Raw genomic sequence first — 20,226 nt, forward strand, 5'->3', positions numbered from 1 at the left:
AACAAATAAACAAAAAAAATAACAACAAAAACAACAAAAGAGACAAGGGTCTTACCCGCTCGTTTTACTACAAAATATATTGTTCCATATCTCTCCTGTAGCTTTATCATTGGCGTATGACGTTACAAAGGCAGGGTAAATTTTAAGGAAATCTTCCGTTCGTTTCATGTGTTCCCTGAGAAAGTAGATCACTTCCTGAGATGACTCTATGTGAAGAAATTGTGACTGAAGAGCAAGCATTTCGTCAATATGACTTTGTTCTTCCAATTTCGTAACAAATGATAGTCGTGAGCCATCTATATCAGACTTTATTTGAATATAGGGTAACCAGTTGCTTTCTTTCCTGTAGATGATCGGCTCAACTCCTTTAACCTAGTCATATGTGGCATAAATTACCCATAACAATATCCACGAAGCGTAAACACTCTTCACACAGATAACAAAGAATATTAACTTCTTAACTTCATCCTGACCAATATCAGCAGAGAAGCAAAGCAGTTTACTTAGAAGTCAAAAAATTGCATGCACGCTTCATACCGACAAACACAAAAAGTAAAAGGGAACATGACTTTAGCGACTGTACACTTACAGTCAACTCTATAATTAACGGCCTATAAGTAACGGACAAAAATGTTATTGCACTGGCAAAACCAAAAACCCAGTCTAATCCTTATAGAGACTCTCTAAATAAGGGACAACAACTAGCGAACCACTTTTCGTCGCACAAAATGAAACCGAAAATTCTCTTTAATTAGCGGACAGAGCAGAAAATATAAAAGAGGTTTAACTTTAAATATTTCCTTTCATTTAACTTACGAAGCTTAAAAAGGTAGCTAACAAGTCTTTTTTAAGAAGCTCTTTTTGTTCTCACATTTTAAAGAATTTCAGATTTAATTATGCTGCAGAAATTATGATGTCATATTTAAGTAATAGCAAATTTTGACATTTTCTGTCATCAGTTATTATATACCTGATAAGGATAAATAAATACATAAATTAAACAGATTATGTCGATTTGACATTATTTTTTTATTCCAGCTAGAAATCCGTTCTCTGTACTCGCAGAGAATGACGAAAAAGCGATTGCATCAAAAATGTCTGCTAATTACAAAGTTGACTGTATACTCACGCTTGCTCCTTTATCTTGTTTCAACAATTCATATGTCTCAAATCTTTGCGATCGACTTTGCCTGTAGTGAATCTGTTTAAATTTTCGTAATGCTAAATTAAGCATGTCAATCTCATCAGACGAATCACGTATATCTACACATCGCTGAAATGTAAATGGCAATAAAAACAACATAATTTGGGCATTGTTGCTGCTAGAACAAAATAAACATACATACCATGTCAATACCAAACACGGAAAGTAGGCAATCTAACAAGCTAGAGAAATCTTCTAATTTCATGCTTAATAATGGCAATCCAGGAGATGATGGTTTTTGAATAATTTTACTTTGAACCGTGTATTTCCACAGAGAGGATGCATGTTTTCGAAACGTAGGTTTAACACCATCCCCACTATTCCCTGGAGAGATGTGTAAACTTGAAAGAGAATTTTCAGAACGTTTGACTGAAATACTTTTTAATTGTTTGATGTCTTCTTCTGTTTTAAAGTTTACAACTTTTAAGTGTGATTGTGGAATCCATTGGATCACCTAAATTAGAAGTTGCGTTTTACTTCTCATTATAGCCATTACATATAAATGTAACGGTTTTGAAGAAAACAGTAACAACCTATATTATTGGTAATACAGCTATACTGGTTATACCATTAAAATCACCGGTAATACTGCTTAACTTGTATACTTTCATTACCGGTTAAAGTAATAACCAATATAATAACGGTAAATAACGGTAATATGGCTATTTTTGTTATTATTGTATTACTTTAAGACAATTGGGGTTAATAAACATTTTTTAACCAGTCAAAGGTTTGGGATTTTTTAATTCACTAATCAGTTTTTGATAATTGTTGTTGTTTTTTGTTCGGGTGTCAGATCGCTGGAGTTTGACTTTGATGAGGAACGAAACCTTGACAAGAGCAAGTAAATTTTAACCATCAATACTTTTATACATGTTTTTTTTATAAGCAAATGAAATTCCAAAAATGTAGCTTAAGGATGCTTATAAAAAGTACTTTTTCAGGCTCGAAATATGCTTAGGTTATGCTTAATAGCAAAACGATTTATTGGAATATGCTTATTAAAGACACATGATCAGGCTCAAAATATGCTACTTTGAAACAAAATATTGCATTTGAATTTTAAACATCTGTAATTACAACGTACATACTGGTTAATTTAGACATAAAAAAGAAAAACTGCTTACGAAACAAAACTTAGGTTTCACATAATGCTTAGCATATGCTTAAAAAATGATTAAATTTAAGCCTACAGATGATTATAAATGTCATGCTTATAAAAAAAACACGTATGTATTTTATGCTAAAAGGGAAATAATTGGCTTTAAGTGTTTTCTTGTTTGTTGTTTTTATAAAAATCTATTTTTATAAAACTTTTTATAAATTATTTTATTTATATTTTAAGACAATTAATTCCGATATATATCGCAACCAAATCTCGGTATAGGTTACGGGAAATAGCAAAACACGGTTTCTTTGTTACGTGGTGTCATACGTAAAGAGTAAGCCAATGACAGGATCTATGTACAGGGCACTTTGATTGCACTCAAAGCGCAAGGAGTGTACACATAAAATTTCGTATTTTCACAAAAACACCACCGGGTATGTTTACAAAAGAGAACAGCATCGATGTTGTTTGATGTTGTCCTAAAGGTAGCTTAGCAACCCTATAGCTACACTTAGGATTAAACTAGCATATGTCAGTTAATACTAAGTAAAATGGGTCAAATTTGAATATTATACTTCTTAGCTATAGCTAGTTAGACGAAGTATGAAAGGGCAAGGCTGAGCTTTTTAGCCGGTTCAAAAGTCAAAACTTAAGAGGAAAATTACGTCACAGTTTTTAGCCTTATATTACACATATTATCTAAAATCAAAATTTTTTCAAGATAAGGTTTTGCAATTTTGTGATTTATAATTTTCAAATTTCACGTTAAAAAGCCATCTAGTACCATGCCAGCACTCCAGAGGCACATTTGCCTAGTAAGAAGTAATATTCACTATGAATCTGTTGCAATAATAAGACATTGTTGTTGTACTGTTATACCTGGAAGAAGTCTTACTCTGAGTTGCACACTTTTTACAGGGTAAACTGTGTCACAAGACGTAAGGCACTTAGTACGTATTGTGTCACAAATCCAGTGGAGCATTTATAGCAATACAAAGGTGTAATTTTGTAGGACTTATGATAAAACCTATTGTTACTTCGGCAAAGCAAATACAGTTGTTTAGAATTTTTTATTTTGCAGAATACGTTGATGTGGGTGTTCAAACATGGCACCGGGTTAAACTATTAGTGCAGGTAAACCATGTTGCATTTCTGGGTGAAACACAAAAAATAACTTTCTCACAACTTTTCATTTATACGGCATAAAATTTAGGTTAAATGTTTAGCAATATGCTTTAGAAGTACCTGCCATTTTTTCTTGGCCGGGTAAAGCATTTTTTCCAAAACCTAGGAAATTTTTATTCATCTATTTTGATCACGAGAATCGTTTTTAATGTTTTCTGCACATGTATTTTGCTAAAATTGATATGCTGTCAAGAACAGCTTGTCGGTTTCTCTGGAAATTCAGGAACCCAGAAAACTGTGATAATAGTGAAAAAACGTTTTAGCTTCATTTCATTAAACCAATCTAAAAAGATATCATAATAAGTTTCAAGTCATTATTTCAAATTTTACTGAAGTTATAGGACACCAAAATGACTGCAGGAAGTAATTGGTTTGATAGTATTTTGTGAATATTTTGATAAAAAATCTTTTACTTTTGACATAATGTGTTTTTATTTTCCTGCGAAAAAAAGTTGTTGCATAGCTTATTATGACTATGAGGTGAAAACGAAAAATTTCCACCCTCTGTGGGGCATTTTTCTCAGAGAGAGATTTAAATAAATTGCACACGTTTATCTTGCGAAAATTTTCAATTTTTGATAATGCGAAAGTAGAAGTTCTTACGCAATTTTTCATAAGACCCATATGGAGTAACATGATGAGCAATAAAACTTCTCAAAAAAGGTGTTCTCAAATATGTGTAGCTATAGGAAAAAATTTAATATTCAAAATTGACTCATTTTAATTAGCCATTTTCTTTGATGTTGCTGAAATAGTTATGTCTAATTTGCTAATCTTCCAGACGTCGCCGCGCAGTCAATGCATTTAGCCTGACGTCAACAAGTTTAATTAAGATTGGTGAGGCCATTGCATTGCAGTTATAACTTTGATGCCAAATAACTTGAAAATGAGGTGGTGGCGTGAGTCTTTTCTCGCGTGCGCTTCTAGGGACAACCTGTGACAAAATTGGGTAAGTTTTCCAAACCTGGGTGTCTAAATCCGTTTCGGAATGGATGGGTTGATGACGTCATCAAAGAAACCTTTAAACCTTAATATCTCTTCAACTGTTCATCAAAAGTACATGATCTTGATCAGGCAATGGCTAACCAATTTTCTAAAATAATCATTTTTTGCACATTTGTGAAACTTTACTGACGTTATCGAACTTCAAGTGATGGTTTTCTTCTAAATTGTTACCCTGCATAAGTGGATTTTCCACGGGACTTATCGACTAGTTAACTAATAAATGCACGCTTAAAGGGATTCTGAGGTACTTTTACAAGTCAGACTTACCTGAAAGATTTTCATGAGAAATTCCCAATAACATTTCACTTTTTGTTAAAGGTTCATATTACTCCAGATGGCTTTTTAAATATTTATTTTTCATCTCGCTTTACTTACATCTTTGACCTTTTTTTTTGTTAAAAATTTTCAAACTAGCTCTAGTCTTGTTTTGTGGCATGTGACCCCATTATGACTTTCATTCACTAAACTTAATGACTTTTATAGCCAAAAACAATTCAGAAATTACTGTCTAATTGCAGTTTCTAATGATATTTTTCCAACATGAAGCGCAAACTTCAACGCTGCATGTTTCTTTCTAAAAATCAGAAACAAATGTGCGACATGTTGAACGATAGGGAAGTTTCACAACCTGCGTCTCAAATAAAAGTCCCTTTGAAATAAAAATCATGCACATGTATTTAACTTTTCGTTTCATTGCTTCGCTATGTGAAAACATATGCAGATTTGTAATTCATTATTATTAGTCATTCGTAAATAACTTTATGCAGAATTATTATTTAAAAAAAATCGTTTGTAGAGAACTTTCGTTTCACTTTGCGGCAAGAAGACATCTGTTCTGGCTATAACAGTCAATTAATTGAAGCAGTAGTAAATTCTACGTAATAAGTTCACGTGCAGCAAAAAAAGAATAGAGCTAGTTTGAAGAATTTCTTAGTATTTCTCTGGTGTAGGCAACTGACTGGTGTGAAATGCAAACTGTACAGCAGAACGATTCAGGACTAACATGTAGGTAAGAATCACGTAGACTGAAAAATAAAGGGACTATTGGTGGCTCTACTAAAGAGGAGCATTATCTTAGTCAAGCTTCATAATCTCCGTAGCAATTTTTAAACTTGATTGGTGTCCGATTGTTTACACTATTTTACAATATCTTTATATTTTATTTTTACATCAGGTTTTGTTGTTGGATATTCCAGAGTGCATTTAGTTAGCGAAGTGAGCTAATAGTGAAGTGAGACAATGAAAGAAATATTAACACATATATATTAGATTGAGAAGAACAATATTCAGTCAATTTTGTGGCGAATTTAGCTATATGTAATTTCAGGTTGCTAGATTTTTATAACTACTTTTCACAAAAGTTCTTACATTTTGTTAGCAAAAGCCAATAAAATATGTTTTGCCATAGTCATAAGAAAAAAAGATAGTCTGGTAATTCCGGACCGTCCATAATGTGTTCCTATTGTTCACAAGCAGATATGTTTCTTAAATCGGGGTAGCCGGTTTAAGACTGCACGGAATTATCAATAATGGCTGCCCTTGAGGAGGATTTCTTTGGTGAAGATGATTTTGATGCAATCTTGGCTGTTATTGATGAAGATTTATTAAAGAAAAATCGTGATTTTACTAAAGAATTATCCGAAATTGTTGAAGAAATAGTTGACGACCCTTCTGAAAACTGTTTTTCCTGTGATATATGCTCCAAAACATGCAAAACACAACGGGGACTCACAATACACCGAAATGCGAAACATCGTCAGCCACAAAACAAGTTTAATAACGAGTTTAATTTTCGCCAGGCATGTTGAAAATAATTCTGTTTAAATGTTTGTTAATCCTATGTTTACAGTAACTAACCACTAAAATGCGCCATTTTTCAACACGAGCGTGCAGTCAAAGCACTGGGTACCAGGTATATTCTGCTAACAAAAACATAAACAATAGAGCCGCGCGATTCACCAGAATCTCTTTTTCTTATGACTATTGTTTTGTAGGGGGTTGTTTTTACCTTAGCTTATTTCAGCCAAGCAGTAAGAAAATAACTTCCCAGCAGCACCTACTCTTTTTTCATATCTAGACAAAGAGATGTTCCTCTCGCCGTTTCGATATAAAAGAGACAACAGGCGTTGGAAACGAGGTTGCGTAACTTCATCATCACTATTTTTATTTGCAGAAATCCTTACAAATGTGTTTATGAACAGCGCCGTAATGGTGAATACATAAAAAGTCTTGAGATTTACAATTTTTTTTCTGACCTGCAAATATATATAGCTTAACGGGTGTTAAGCACCCAACTTGAACAAGAGGTAAACAAAAAGAAAAAATGTATATATACATACACACCTTAAAAAATGACTGGATTTTTTTCATGGAATGAAAGTGGCAAACCAGCCACCTTGTGTAGATAACAAGATCTTCAGGTTTTATTGTAGAGTTTGGCATATCTGTATTCAATAACAAAGCTTCACGACTTTTTGAGAGACGTTTAGATCTTTCCAAAGCGTCATAGTATTCTTTTGTTATTTCACTATAATAAGAAAATAAAACTTTCTTTGAATAATAAAAATAAAATTTTATATACTCAATTTTTTACAAGCAACCCAATTTTCGTGGTCAAGCTTTGAGTTGCTAAAGGTAAGGGCCTCCTGGTCCTCAAGATGCTACGCTGGTTGCTAATAACCCAATATTTGCCACCGACACTGCACTAGCATTGGAATTTTTCCCATGATAATCGTAGATCATGACTTTTAATATAATTTTAAACATTGTGACCCTAACAATATATGGCCATGGCATAGCCAGTACTAGTCGGGATGTGCAATCGACTGACCTATTTTTTTCATCCCACATTTCACTTTTCCACTTTCCCCACCAACATACACGGACGGGAGTGCACAGAGTTCGCATCCGCACAAGCAAATCTTCTCCTGGGGTGGCACATAGGCTTTGCGCGTGCACGCCGTTTTCGCAGGATTTAGCAGCATCCAGTTTGTTTTACAGAAGTGTTGAATGTCTACTTTGTTTCGCAGATAGCCTATTTTGCAGATTACATGCCACAGTTATGCCTATGTGTGGTCATGTGTCTTCCATTTATAGTAATTTTGGACACATCCTATTGGCTAGTAAATTTCGTAGATATGTTGAAATTCACTCTATTTATGGCTATAAAAAATATGCGAGAAAGTCAAAAATGAAAACAAGGTCAGCGAAGTTGTGAAGGTGAAGAAAGCATGATGTTGTTCTCAAGTGTGGAGTCGTATTTAGCTTTAACTTGTATAGAGCTTCACGAAAGAAAAGAGAAAGCACATTCAAGTTTTCAGTTAGCTAGCCTTCCTCTGTAGCTAGACAGCAGATGTACAGAATGAAGCTATTCTTATAAGCCTTTACCAATTTATTAAAGAGAAATATTTCAATTTTTTATACTGATTGTGGTCAGCTACGACTCAAGACGAGACGCGGATTTAGACTAGGTCACCCTGTTATGTGACCTAGTAAAAAAATACCGAGGATCGAAATCGAATTCTGTCAAATTTATCAGGAATCTGAAGATTAAAATTCCCCCTTGTTTTCGCTAATTTTTGTTATTGACTATCTTATAACGCGTATTGGATCTACCTAATGTTGACCTCACCAGTCTAAAGCCAGTCTTGGCTTTAGGTTATCCTGTGAGGTTTTCACCGTTGACTAGAATCAATCTATGTGGGCCTGACCTATTTTTAGTCATAAAGTCTGAAGTCAGCCAGTCTTGTCTCTAGGTTACCCGTGAGGCTTTTATTGTTAACTAGAATCAACCTATACTGGTCTGACCTGTTTTTGGTCACACAGTCTTGAACAAACCTGTCAAAATAGTTTCTATGTATTTAAGGCTTGTAGGTATAAATATCAGTAGGGCATGCAGAGTATTCTTTCCCTTCTCAAGAGCTTGAGAGAGCGTGTAAAGTTTGTTTTCGAAAATGAAAATTTTGATGAGCTACCTCATATATACGGTGAATTAATTAAAAAGGGTATATGAAATTCTGCTTTGCCATCTACCTAGGTGTTGCAAAAACAACTTACTTTTGGTTTTATCCGAAGAAATTACCATGCAGAGTACTACCTTCCTGTCTATGTGAAATCAAAGAAGGTTAGTTGTGCAATTACATCAAAGTGAGTTGTTTATGTTTATCTTTTTTTGTTTTATAATAGCTATGCGTTTTCATTACTATGACCACTATGTCGTAGTAGCTTTATTAACGTAGCTAGCTAAGGAGCTAAATACTATTTTTTTAAATTCATGCATTTTATCAGGTAAGAATTAATTTATATATAAGTGGGAAAAGTGTGCTGGCTAGCTATCTCAATTTGGTGCCGATTTGGATCTCTTTGATTGGTGCTGACTTTTTACTAGTTATCAAGCTAGCTACACAAAAGAGTGCCTTTTTTTCTTCACTCGTCAGCAACAAAAAACCTTTGTCCTGCTTTGCGTAATTTTTTCAGGAGGGGCTGGACACCCAACTCCTGTTTTTTGGGAAAAAAGGGGGCTAAAATAACTTCCAAACGACACTTTGTGAAGCTACTTCTATCAGATAAAAAGATATTCATCACAGGATTTTTTTTATATCTTCTGCAGAAAAGTTGTCAAAGCGTGACAAAAGTTTATTGTTGCTTGCACCAAACAATAAGGGTGAACCGATAATTAGCCTTAACAGAATACATAGTTAGCTGATGCAGGATAATTATACATCGATTTTAGAAAACCGACAAATTTATTAAGTCATGGTGACCACGGGCCTGGTAATTCCTGGAAAATCCTAGAAAAATCCACTTGTCCTGGAAATTCCTGGAAAATCCTGGAGTTTTGAGGAAAATATAAAGATGTCCTGGAGTTGTCCTGAAAAGTAATCATGTTAAGAAAAATGTTTGCAATTCCGAATATTTAAATCTTTTTACAAAGGTTGCTTAAAGAATTTTTGCAAGTAGTAGTTAATAGCTAGAGGTTTCCTAAACCTTTTTAATTTACATCATAAGCCATCATTTTTAATTGATTTTTCATGGGCTTCCCATAATCAATGAATTAGATGTCATAGCGATTGTTAAAATTTTAAAAGTTCTTATGTTTTAAGGAAGCTTCTAGAACCGTAATAACTAAAACAGGTAACCATCAGTCTCCAGAGAACCACCACAGAACCAGCAGAGAACCATCAGTCTCTGTAGAATGACCAGAGAGTCAACAGCAAGCCAGCAATACTATCACAGAACCACCAATAAATAAATAATTCCAATATCAAACTCCCACGGCAAAGTGAGAGCACAAAGCTAACTAAATACACATCAGTTGAAGACCTACTTTCCACTGGCTATTTCGTGTCCCTCCTACATGAACTAACGGTCCTCGTAAAAGTCAATTTTAAAAACCACTCTCAAAGTGTTAAACTTTATTCTACGTAAAAAAAAATCACAATACAAAAAGTTGATCTTTTTTATTCATTTCATAAAAATTCATGTTAAAAAAGGTGGTCGTCGTATTACCGTTGAAACACTCCGCACTCTTCCAAATTCTATGTTCTAGCTATTATTGTTATTTATCACCATGGTAATTATTAGCATTCATGATTGAAATTATTAAAAAGATTGAAAAAGATTGAAAAAAACATTGAAATGTTGGTTTGTTATTCCTGTGTTGCAGAGTAAACTGAAAGGAAACAGAATGACTTGTGATTTTTTAATCCCGGAACGATATAATTTGGATATTATTTAACCAAATATAGTGTATACTACTAAGTTATTCTCGAAATTACCAGAAATAAGGCACGGGATAGAAAATTCTACAGAAATTTGGCAGTTTTTCATTTTTTTAAGGCATGGAGTGTGTATTTACAGCGATCGCTATTCTGATGATGGATGGGTCAAATATTGTTTTGTCTCATCAATTTTTCTACGGAGACTGGTGGTTCTCTGCTTGTTTTGTGGTGGTTCTGTGGAGACTGGTGGTTACCTGCTTATTACCTTCTAGAAGACCATTATGGTAGCTTTGCTTATTGAGAAAAACAATTGATTTTGATTTTTTATCCTATTTTCTATTTTAGTCCAAAAAATTCTCAGGAAATTAACATTCAAATTTTGTTGATATTATTGAAAGATCCCAGAAATAAAGTTTGCATTGTGTAGCCACCTACTGTAACATTTTGTTTGCATGTGTTTGTTTTAACTAATCAATATGATCAAAAAAGTTTGTTTACAAGACCAAAACTACTTTAAGTGCAATATGCTCTAGACTTAACTTATTGGATGACCATAAGGTATATTTTTCAATGAGTTTTTATTCAGAGACATTCATAAAACGTTAATACCTGTGAAAACTAATCCTCCAGACAAGAAGAAAATTATTTTAGTGGGTTTTTACATGAAATAAAGTAAATTCACATATCTAAGTAAGGTAAAGTTAGTCCAGCTACAACACTTCACTCACTGTAACTTCATAAATAAATCGGCTACAATTCCCAGAAAAATGGCTATTTTTGAACTATTGAACGAAATCTATTGAAATGTGACTCCTTTTATGTCACAGATAACTGTTTCTTTAAGTATATTTTAGTTTAAAATATTATCCTTGAGGGGTCACATAATCTTTTATATCTTCATGAACTAATGAAGAGGCTTCAAACACCCCGAGGGCACTGTTACTTTTTCTTTATCCTCTTTATATATTCCCACTCTAAATAACTTCGGTATTTATCCCTGCTTCTCTGTCTAAGACCAAATCTTATCACTGGGTTCTAGCATGAAATCAATTATATTTTTCAAATAGGAAAATGACTTACCTCCTTCAGAAATATGTGGGCAAATTTAAGACTCCACATCGTGGAACCCCAACCTGCAGATCACAAAGTTGAAAGGGTTAATTTAAAACGAAGTTTTTAAAATGCTGTAACATATCTGGCTTCTAGTGGTCACACAATATTTCTAAGTTGCATTTCATGCATCTCAAAAAATTGCTTGTTTCTCCAAAAGTGTTATTAGGCTTGTGATTTTTAAGGTTAGCAATTTGTGCTGGAATTGTCCTGGAATATCAAACAATTTTGTCCTGGAAAATCCTGAAATGTCCCAGAATTTACATTTTAATTTTCTGTGGTCACCATGTAATTCTGTGTTTACCTTTTTTGTTTCAATTTGTTTTTGTTTTTGAATTCAATTTGTCACTTTGAAACTTTTTGGAATTTGTCAAACAAAACAATGACCAATTATTTTCTTCAAAATGAAAAACTGCAACTAATCAGACTCTCCCAAAAAAAAATTCAAATTCTAGAATTTGGATAATAAACAATAAAATTTGTTGAAGTCAATATTAATCAATTTCAACAAAATACATCCTGTATATATCGTCCACAGGTTTTAAAGTCATGTATCGCCTGCTTATTATTATTATTATTATTACTATTATTTACCCAATTCATATACATATATTTATATATATACTATAACTTGTGCATCACATGGCATTGATTTGTATCTTTTTAATAATCTCCCTCTTCAAATCATAAAGGCAAAGAGAGGTTAAGAAGACAATAATGAAACAACCTGGTGTTAATTCAGTTTATGGCAAAATTGTATTCATGTTTCTCATTTTTAAAACTACTTTCTTTTTTAGATCAGCTGTTATCAAACCATGCACCATCAGCATTTTCAATAAATCGTTAACGAGAGAGTAAAAACTGAAATATTCAAATGCTAATGCGGATTTATTGCTAAATTAATTGAATAATAATTCATTGAAATTGAACTTGAACCAGAAGTTATTATATTCGAAAAGATTTGATCCTAGAATTTCCAGAATTTTCCAGATGAGTATTGAAAATATCCAGTTAAAGTTTTTACTATTATTTTAGAATACTATATATATGTAAAAAAATTATTTTTAATTTTTTACTTATTAAGTTGTATTTACTAAATGATTTGTTTACCCCATTATTCTCCGTTTTAAAGATCTACTTCAAATTTTAGAATCTCACAGGCTAATGAAGCAGGGCTTCTTGTTTTCTATTTAAAGTGTTCATGCGGAGTTGCAGCATTGTTCCGTTTCTGTTATCAAGGTCTAAAACGTCTGCAAACCAGGTTGTTTTTTGTTTCCATTTAAGCCTATTTCAGATTTTTTTCTGGCTACGCCCCTGATGGCATCCTTCGTGATCATCAATATTCTTGTAGAGACAATGGCTGATGACAATATCAGCTCCAATGAATACATTTTTAATTTGCCTTGATTGTGACTTTTATCTTCAGGCTAGGAACTCTCTCTTAAAAATTATGCTTGATTTGTTTAATTGATTTAACTCATTGTGAGAATAGCAAACTCAACACAAACTTGATGTTCTGTGAGGTACGTTAGAGGTTGCTAAGTGAGGAAAAAGGTAACAGATATGAAATCTAAGGGCTGCTAAGCATTTTTTAGCTAATTCAAGGCATATACCTTTATTACACAGGTTGCGCTAAAGTGTACAATAACATCACTTTCAATACGGATCAGATGTTCAGGATATAAATTGTTACCTCATGCGCTTTTGGTATTCCGGATATATAGCTTCCATCTCTTTTGTATGCTCACAAAATCTTGCCCAACGGATTTTGTGTAGGTGAATACATAAAAGAAACTCTTTAACTTGAGTAACGAAGTGCTAAAATAAATTCAACATATATGAGCTAAGCTCACATCTTTATCGTACTCCAAGGTCATTCGTAACCACTAAACTAAAAAAGTCTAAAAGGCCTTAAGTGCATTTTTTTTGAATTTTTTTTAGAAAGTTTTAGAGGTGAATCAAGGTCTTGGATGTAAAAAGCTTTAAGTACAGCTTATCTTGCTTTTTAAGTCTTTGTGTTTGTATTGCATTGATTTGCTTGATAAAATCAAATGTTGATGTTTTAGAAATTGTGTAAAGATGTGTTTTAGCAAATTCAGTAATCTGTAGTTTATAGTTTTATAATTTCTTTGACAACAAGAAAATTATCAATACAGCCAAAAAGGTTTCCTTAATATGTTGTGTATAAAATAGGATTCCTTTGTAATGAAGTGAATTCAGCAGATATGATCAATTATAAAAAAACAAAACCCTTCATAATGTTTTATTTTTGTACATAACAGTTCTACTAGTGGGGGCCACTGTGTACCAATATCAAGCTTCGTGTACACAGACTTGTTAGAAGCAATTTTATAATTGAAATGAGTTAATTGATAGGTCAGGAGTAAAAAAAACTATAGGTAGCATTTTTTTGTGCAAAATGCAAAAAAAAAAAAAAAAACTAAATTCATTATGGAATGCCCACCTGATGCAATAAAAGTGGAAGAGATTTTGTTGTATATTCACGATTCATGCAGGCATCTAGTTGTTCTTTCATTAGTACAGATTGATTTTGTAAAGGGCTGGCTTCTCTAACCTGTAGGTGCAATAAATAAATGTTTCCCAAAAGTGACAATTAAAAAGAATTTCTTAACATTTTGGTGCTAAAGTCCTACGCAAGTTTATGCATATATTTTCAGCAAATTTTATAAACAATTTATTAGACACCTACATAATATACTTGCCTTAAGAATATTTCTGATTGCAATTTTGCGCTCATTGCGAAAATATTTAACATCCTTTGGTACTGGAACAGAGCTAAAAATGAGAATTATGTAAAATTCTTTAAAATTACATTTTTTGAAAAACCCTTTACTAGTACGCAAAAAAATACACGCACAAAATGTTTTCAACAGACAAGTTGAAAAAATCAAGGTAAAAAATAGTCAGGGTAACAGTACCTTATAGTCAGAAATTTTTGCGACAACTAATTTTCATGATTTTCGCGATTTTTGGGCATTTTTGCGAAATTAAAATGCCGCGAAAAAAATTTAATTGACGAAATCGCGAAAATAAAAACCAAAAACTAAAAATTTTCGCAACAAAATAATTCTGGTGATACCCAGTTTGATAAAACCCGGGAAAATTAAGGAAGAAATGTACTTATAAACACAATTTTAGAAGGCAGTTTATTTGCCTGATAACCTAAATGGCATTTTGTGTTAAAAATCATTGATCTCCTTTTTTATGAAATTTCCTCTCTTTTTAAACTTTTCCGTCTAACTCTTACGACTATGAAACCTCTTCAGTTTTAATTCTTTTATCCCTAGTGACATTCCTAACCAGATACCAAAGGCCAGAAGAGGTCGGGACATGGGTCTAAAAGACAGTATGGGATTTCATTTCGACATTTTCCTATGGAGGTGTGTTTTGACCATGATTTTCAACCTATTCCGGCTGAAATGAAGAACAAGACCTCTGCTTCCTAGGTAAAAGGCGAGACTGATTTTAAAGGTCGGGAAAGTCTTAAATAAAAACATTATATAACATAGGGATGAGATATAATTAAGACAATAGAACAAATGAAAATCAGTCTATTACTATAACAGATTCTGTAAATGTTAAAAATCAACAGTGTTCTCATTCCCGTTATCACTGTGACCAACTTCCTCACGAGGCCTGTTGACAAAAAATTGTCTAATGTCAAGGGATGGTTTTTCTTCAACAAGAGTGTTTCGCCTTTTTTCTTGCCTCTTCTTTTAGGCACTGGTGGTACCAGCAGTTCAGGTTCAAAGGCCTTAACCATAAAGGAATCTATAATTTCTTCGTTTTTGGGTTTGACATAAAGTTTATTACATAACTCTTTATATCGTACTTTATTGATTATAACATTGACCTTTTACAGACGTCATTATTAGAGTAGAAAAACGTACTAAAAAATCTTTGTTTTCCTCAACTCTATGAAATTCGCGAAAATTAAATGTTGCGAAAAAAATTCAAGGCAACAAATCTCTAAAATAAAAATTGCGAAATTGTCCCAAAATTATCGCGAAATTAAAATGTTGTGAAAATTTCTGACTATAAGATATAGAGTTCTTTGCAGGGTTCAGTGTTTTTAAAGAAAATTCAAGTATTAAGGCTTGCATTTATTTTAAAGTTAAAAAACCTATGCTTTTAACACTTGTTAACACAAAAAAAGGTACATGTAAGTCAAATGTTTCAGAGCTATCTCAATTTTGCTTTCTTTAACTCAAATCTTCCAAATATTCTGATTCTTAAAATCTGCAGGAATGCCTTGTTTGTGGATGGGTAGCTCAGTTGGTACGTTTGAATTATGTCCAAGAAGTCATGGGTTCAATGTCCACATAAGTATGTTCTCTAGAGTTCCGTAGGTCAAATGATGCTGCAAACACTCTGGGCTACCTTTGTGATACCTCCAAGAAACAATTGGCAAGGTAAGGCCAGAGCTATTTCAGTTTGAGCAATTTTAAAATTTCCGAATAGGAAGAAAATCATGCTGAATGACGTTGGATGAAATTTGCTCCAGAATAAAATTCGATCCAACATTTTCTGACGCAAAGATGTGATTTTGCATGTTGGACTGGATTGTAGGGGTGTTGTATCTGTTATTTGCAAATTTTTCTCACTTTGAATTCTTAAACGTTCGAATCGTAATTCATTATTTCAAATGTTTAATGGCAAATAAGAGCTTACAGTACAATATCAAAATGTATGACAGTGGTGATAAAAATACTTCAGACATTAAAGGTAAAGCCTGTTAAGATTACTCACAAAAACAAAGGAGTCAAAAGCTAAAGTAAAGAACACATCAATAAAAAGCAAAAGAAAAGAAATCAAAAAGAAAGAATTAAGCTAAGCTAAGAATTAAGATGATGAAATAACATTATTGATGAAGCATCCTTGTTAGGAGGGGTAAGGAATAAGAACAAGATATACATATTAAAGGTTGCCTCCAGCGTTATATTGAAGCTACCTAATTTAGTTTTATTCATATAAACTAGCCGATAAGGCCTGTGGAAAAATCCACTTAGGCAAAATGACAATGGAAAAATAGCAATGGCCCTTCAAAACGCCCAAAAATTTTTTTAGAAATTGTACCTCTCTTTATATTTTCCTATGCTGAAGTTATCGTCGTTACTAAAACACGGAACAAGCGGAACAACCCAAGAACAAGCGGAACAACCCAAGAACAAGCTGAACAACCCCGGAACAACCCAAGAACAAACGGAACAATGCGAGAACAAGCCGGGGACAGACAGAACAACCTAATAACAGCCAGGAAGTGAAGTGGCTTTCGCAAAATGGTATTTTTTAAACACAGTAGAATTTTTTTCGCCACTTGGTACAAGGTTATTGAACATGATGCCTAGTATAAATTCAATGGAGCTTTATCCTTCCTACTCTTTTAAAGTGTACTTATTTTCGCAAATGTTGCTTTGAGAGTATTGTTTATAGTCTTCTGTAAAAAAACGCTGAGTATGCATAGAACGCGAGAATTAAAAAAAAGGAGAAGATAGGAGATGCGAACAACTAAAAAATATATATCTGCAAAAAAACTATGTACATCTTGAGTAGTATGAAAACATCTACCTAAAAACTATTTCTAGAGAAAACATGTAAGAACTCGACCTGTTTTTTAATGTTATTGTCTTTAGATACTGCAATCACATTGAGACAGAAAAACAATGCAAGAGATATAAAAGTAAAGAACAGACCTTCAAAATATCATAGAATCATGAAATGAATCATTAGTATCAACAAACCAAAAAACATGCGATAAAAAAACGCATATCACAACATGAAAAATAATACGAACAATATGAAAAGTAACTAATATAATACGAACAATATGAAAAGAAACTGAAAAAAGGAACAAAAGAATGTGTTACAAAAATTTACTCCAATAAACAGCCAGTGTCAATGAACTTTTTCTCTGACCCTGATGGTAAATGCTGCAATGTTACACGCAACACAGTTATCATACTGAACTTGAAGTTTTGCTTGAATTCCACAAGACATAAGCGAAGATAATGAATGTATACATTTCCATGATAACTCACTTGTTTGCCTTGCTTATTGGTATAGTCCCTATCACCTTCTGTTTTAACAAGAACACAATCCAACTTAGTGAACAATCTTTGACAACTGTGACATCGCTTAACAGATAAAGGACAGTTTTTCTTATCATCCCTATGTACAAGTTAAAACGTTGCCTTCATCTTATAGATCTCGAAACCCTGATCAAGAAAATGTGTAGGATCATATCTTTTCATATCAATAAAGACCCGTGGAAAAATCCACTTAGGCAACAGGACATACGTCGCGCCGTAACGTCAGAAAATTTAACATATTAGACATAACTTTTTCGGCAACATCAAAGGAAAATAAACACATCAACTTTGCCTGTCACAGACAAACAGACACACTCTCCGTATTATTATATAGATGTTGCACTTGTTCTTATGGTCTCATGCAAGAGTTAAAATAAGGTGGAAAAGTAAAAAATGCCTTCTGCTGTGTTATATTTCAATTGTGCTACATCTATAAGAAATAAGATATATATACAACAAACCTCATGAAAACATAAGAAATTAGAAAAAATCTATAGGTATATAGCTAGCTATATATATTGGTTAGTAAATGTAACCCTTTTTATACCTGAGTTGAGAATTTGTAAGAAACCTAAAACTGGTCTGCCTAACCCCTGCATTGTTTTATTTGTTTAAAATGGTGTATTGGAATGGTACTTTACCTGATACCTTGAAATGGTTCCTTCTTACCAAGAAAGCTATTATTTTCAATTTCAATTTGTAAGTCTTGCAGCACCTTTTCAAAGTCTTTTTCGTGATTTATGACCACATCTGAAGAAGACACTTCATATACTTCTTCCATAATTATAACTTTTATTTCACAAAAACTTTAGCTAGCTATATATATAGTTATAAGGACTCCAATATTTTTTCTAGTTTACGATTTTCACATTTTATTGACATCTAAAGATTATTTAGATCAACGAAAATATGTTAACCAAGCCTTTACATTAAAAAATCTTTATTAAATAACCGAGCAACAGTCGCTGAAGCTGTTAGCTGTAACTAGCAACATTGTTTATTGTTGTTGTTGGCACCATCTTGCACTGATTTATTTTCTTTGCTATGATTGGTAGATTTTTTTTTGCTTGCTGGCCCATGTTACAATTAAGCATAATTCTTAGAAATTATAAAATTACATAGTATCATCCGTTTATTCGGCTTGATACCTTGAAAATTCAAACATACGTTATTTTATATAATTTTGTTTTGGACTATTTCTATAGCGAGAAACCGCCGCTCAAAATATATAATATATATATAATACTATTTCGGCTATCGGAATTCCCTTATTTCCGATAGTGTGTTGGTCAAAGACATGTCGATATCAGATATGTTAACATCCCGCCGCAATGATCTTGATCCACGCAGGCATAGCAATGTCGATCGGAGTAACGAAAAGCATATTTTCGTTCTGACAAACGTCATAGCGATAGACGTTGGTATACCACGTTTATCTGCTATCAACTCAGCAAGACGTCAATAACAGCAATGTTTTTCATTCTATCAAGTAATGGTGTGAGTCCTATTGCGTAAATGGCCATCCCCAACGGGTCGCCTTGAGTGGTACCTTCTCTTGAACTCAGTTCAGTTCCACCAATCACAAAAAGTCTCGCAGGCTTTATGTAGCAGTTGTTGATGTATGTTGCTAGAATCGGGCAAATGATCTTGGTATTATGAAGTGTTGCACTACGGTTCAAGCTATTGAAGGCATTTGCAACATCAACTAATAAGACACATTCGGCTTCTTCACTAGAGTATGCATCTTTCATTGCATGTATAGCAGCTTCGCACCCAGATTCATGACCGGAGCACATCTGAATTTTTGAACAAGATTCAATAACATCATTCTTTGATGCGTACATCACGGCTTTTCCAATAATGCGTCTTAAAACCTCTTCTACTCCGATAGGTCTAAGACCAGGGTTCTTGTCTAAAGGCACAAGACGACATCCTAAATACGCCTCTAAAGAATTATCGTTTACTTCTTCATGGCAAAGTCTTCTTGCAAACTTAGCTATCGCTTTCCGTAAATCTGTTCCAGTGTCGCCATAAACTCTAGACGCTATGATTTTGATCCATCCATTCGCATCCATTCCAGAGCCGCCTTTTGTTGTCTTCGCTGCTCGCATTATCATGTCTTCGTCAACACACTCTGACAAAATTAGAGATTTGATCTAAGTGCGTATGCGTCAGCAAAAAAGCTTTTGCCTTATAATGGAAATTGCAGACAAATGGAAACAATCCTTTAGAAAAAACATCTGAGTAGTGAAAATGATACCACGCAGTGTTAGAAGTCATAATTATCGACTGTGATAAAATTGCAATTTTCAAAAAAGTTCGGTTTTAACAGAAAAAAATCTGGGGAAAGGCCAACAACAAATATCATTTAAAAACTTACCTATATTGTAAGATGACTGGTAAGTTAACAATTTGGAATGATTCTTTAACTCTGTTCCTGCTAGGGTATTTGGAGGCTCCTCCAATACCAGGGGAAGGAGAAAGGGGAGGGAGAGGGCTTCTTTTTAATTTCTAAAGTCCTTGTTCAATAGATATGACGTCATATACAACGGCATTAACTGATTTGATCGGACCTTGTATCAGCGTGTCTTCGTATGATTCACTTCCTTCAGGATGTTTTTGTCGTAGCATTTCAAGAGTTTCGTCATTCAAAGGAAGTATTCCTCCAGACATATTGTTCGTCACCACATTAATCGCTTTATGAACATCTCCTTTTTGCATATGGTTCCGGAACTTCCTTGAAATAACTGCAATATCTTGCTTTTTTATTACTTTAGGTAGTCG

The 20,226-nt window shown here is 33.4% G+C and overlaps 1 protein-coding gene across 3 annotated transcripts in view; it reads right to left on the reverse strand.

Moving 5' to 3' along the window:
• Positions 1-18,472, reverse strand: part of LOC130655465 (uncharacterized) — a 37,114-nt gene extending 18,642 nt beyond the window's left edge. The window contains exons 1-8 of one of the 3 annotated variants that reach the window (XM_057458221.1): positions 18,084-18,472; positions 14,062-14,128; positions 13,797-13,913; positions 13,026-13,150; positions 6,846-7,029; positions 1,347-1,658; positions 1,130-1,273; positions 56-372 (exon numbers count right to left, since the gene is read on the reverse strand). In XM_057458221.1, coding sequence (XP_057314204.1) covers positions 56-372; positions 1,130-1,273; positions 1,347-1,658; positions 6,846-7,029; positions 13,026-13,150; positions 13,797-13,913; positions 14,062-14,128; positions 18,084-18,223 — 1,406 coding nt within the window. In that variant the 5' untranslated portion in view covers positions 18,224-18,472. Of the gene's footprint in view, positions 1-55; positions 373-1,129; positions 1,274-1,346; positions 1,659-6,845; positions 7,030-11,302; positions 12,104-13,025; positions 13,151-13,796; positions 13,914-14,061; positions 14,129-18,083 lie in introns of those variants that run through there. The other 2 variants (XM_057458222.1, XM_057458223.1) reach the window with 2 other exon arrangements.
• Between the last annotated feature and the right edge of the window lie 1,754 nt (positions 18,473-20,226).

Source organism: Hydractinia symbiolongicarpus, chromosome 8 (genome assembly GCF_029227915.1).
Source record: "Hydractinia symbiolongicarpus strain clone_291-10 chromosome 8, HSymV2.1, whole genome shotgun sequence".
Taxonomy (NCBI): Eukaryota; Metazoa; Cnidaria; class Hydrozoa; order Anthoathecata; family Hydractiniidae; genus Hydractinia; species Hydractinia symbiolongicarpus.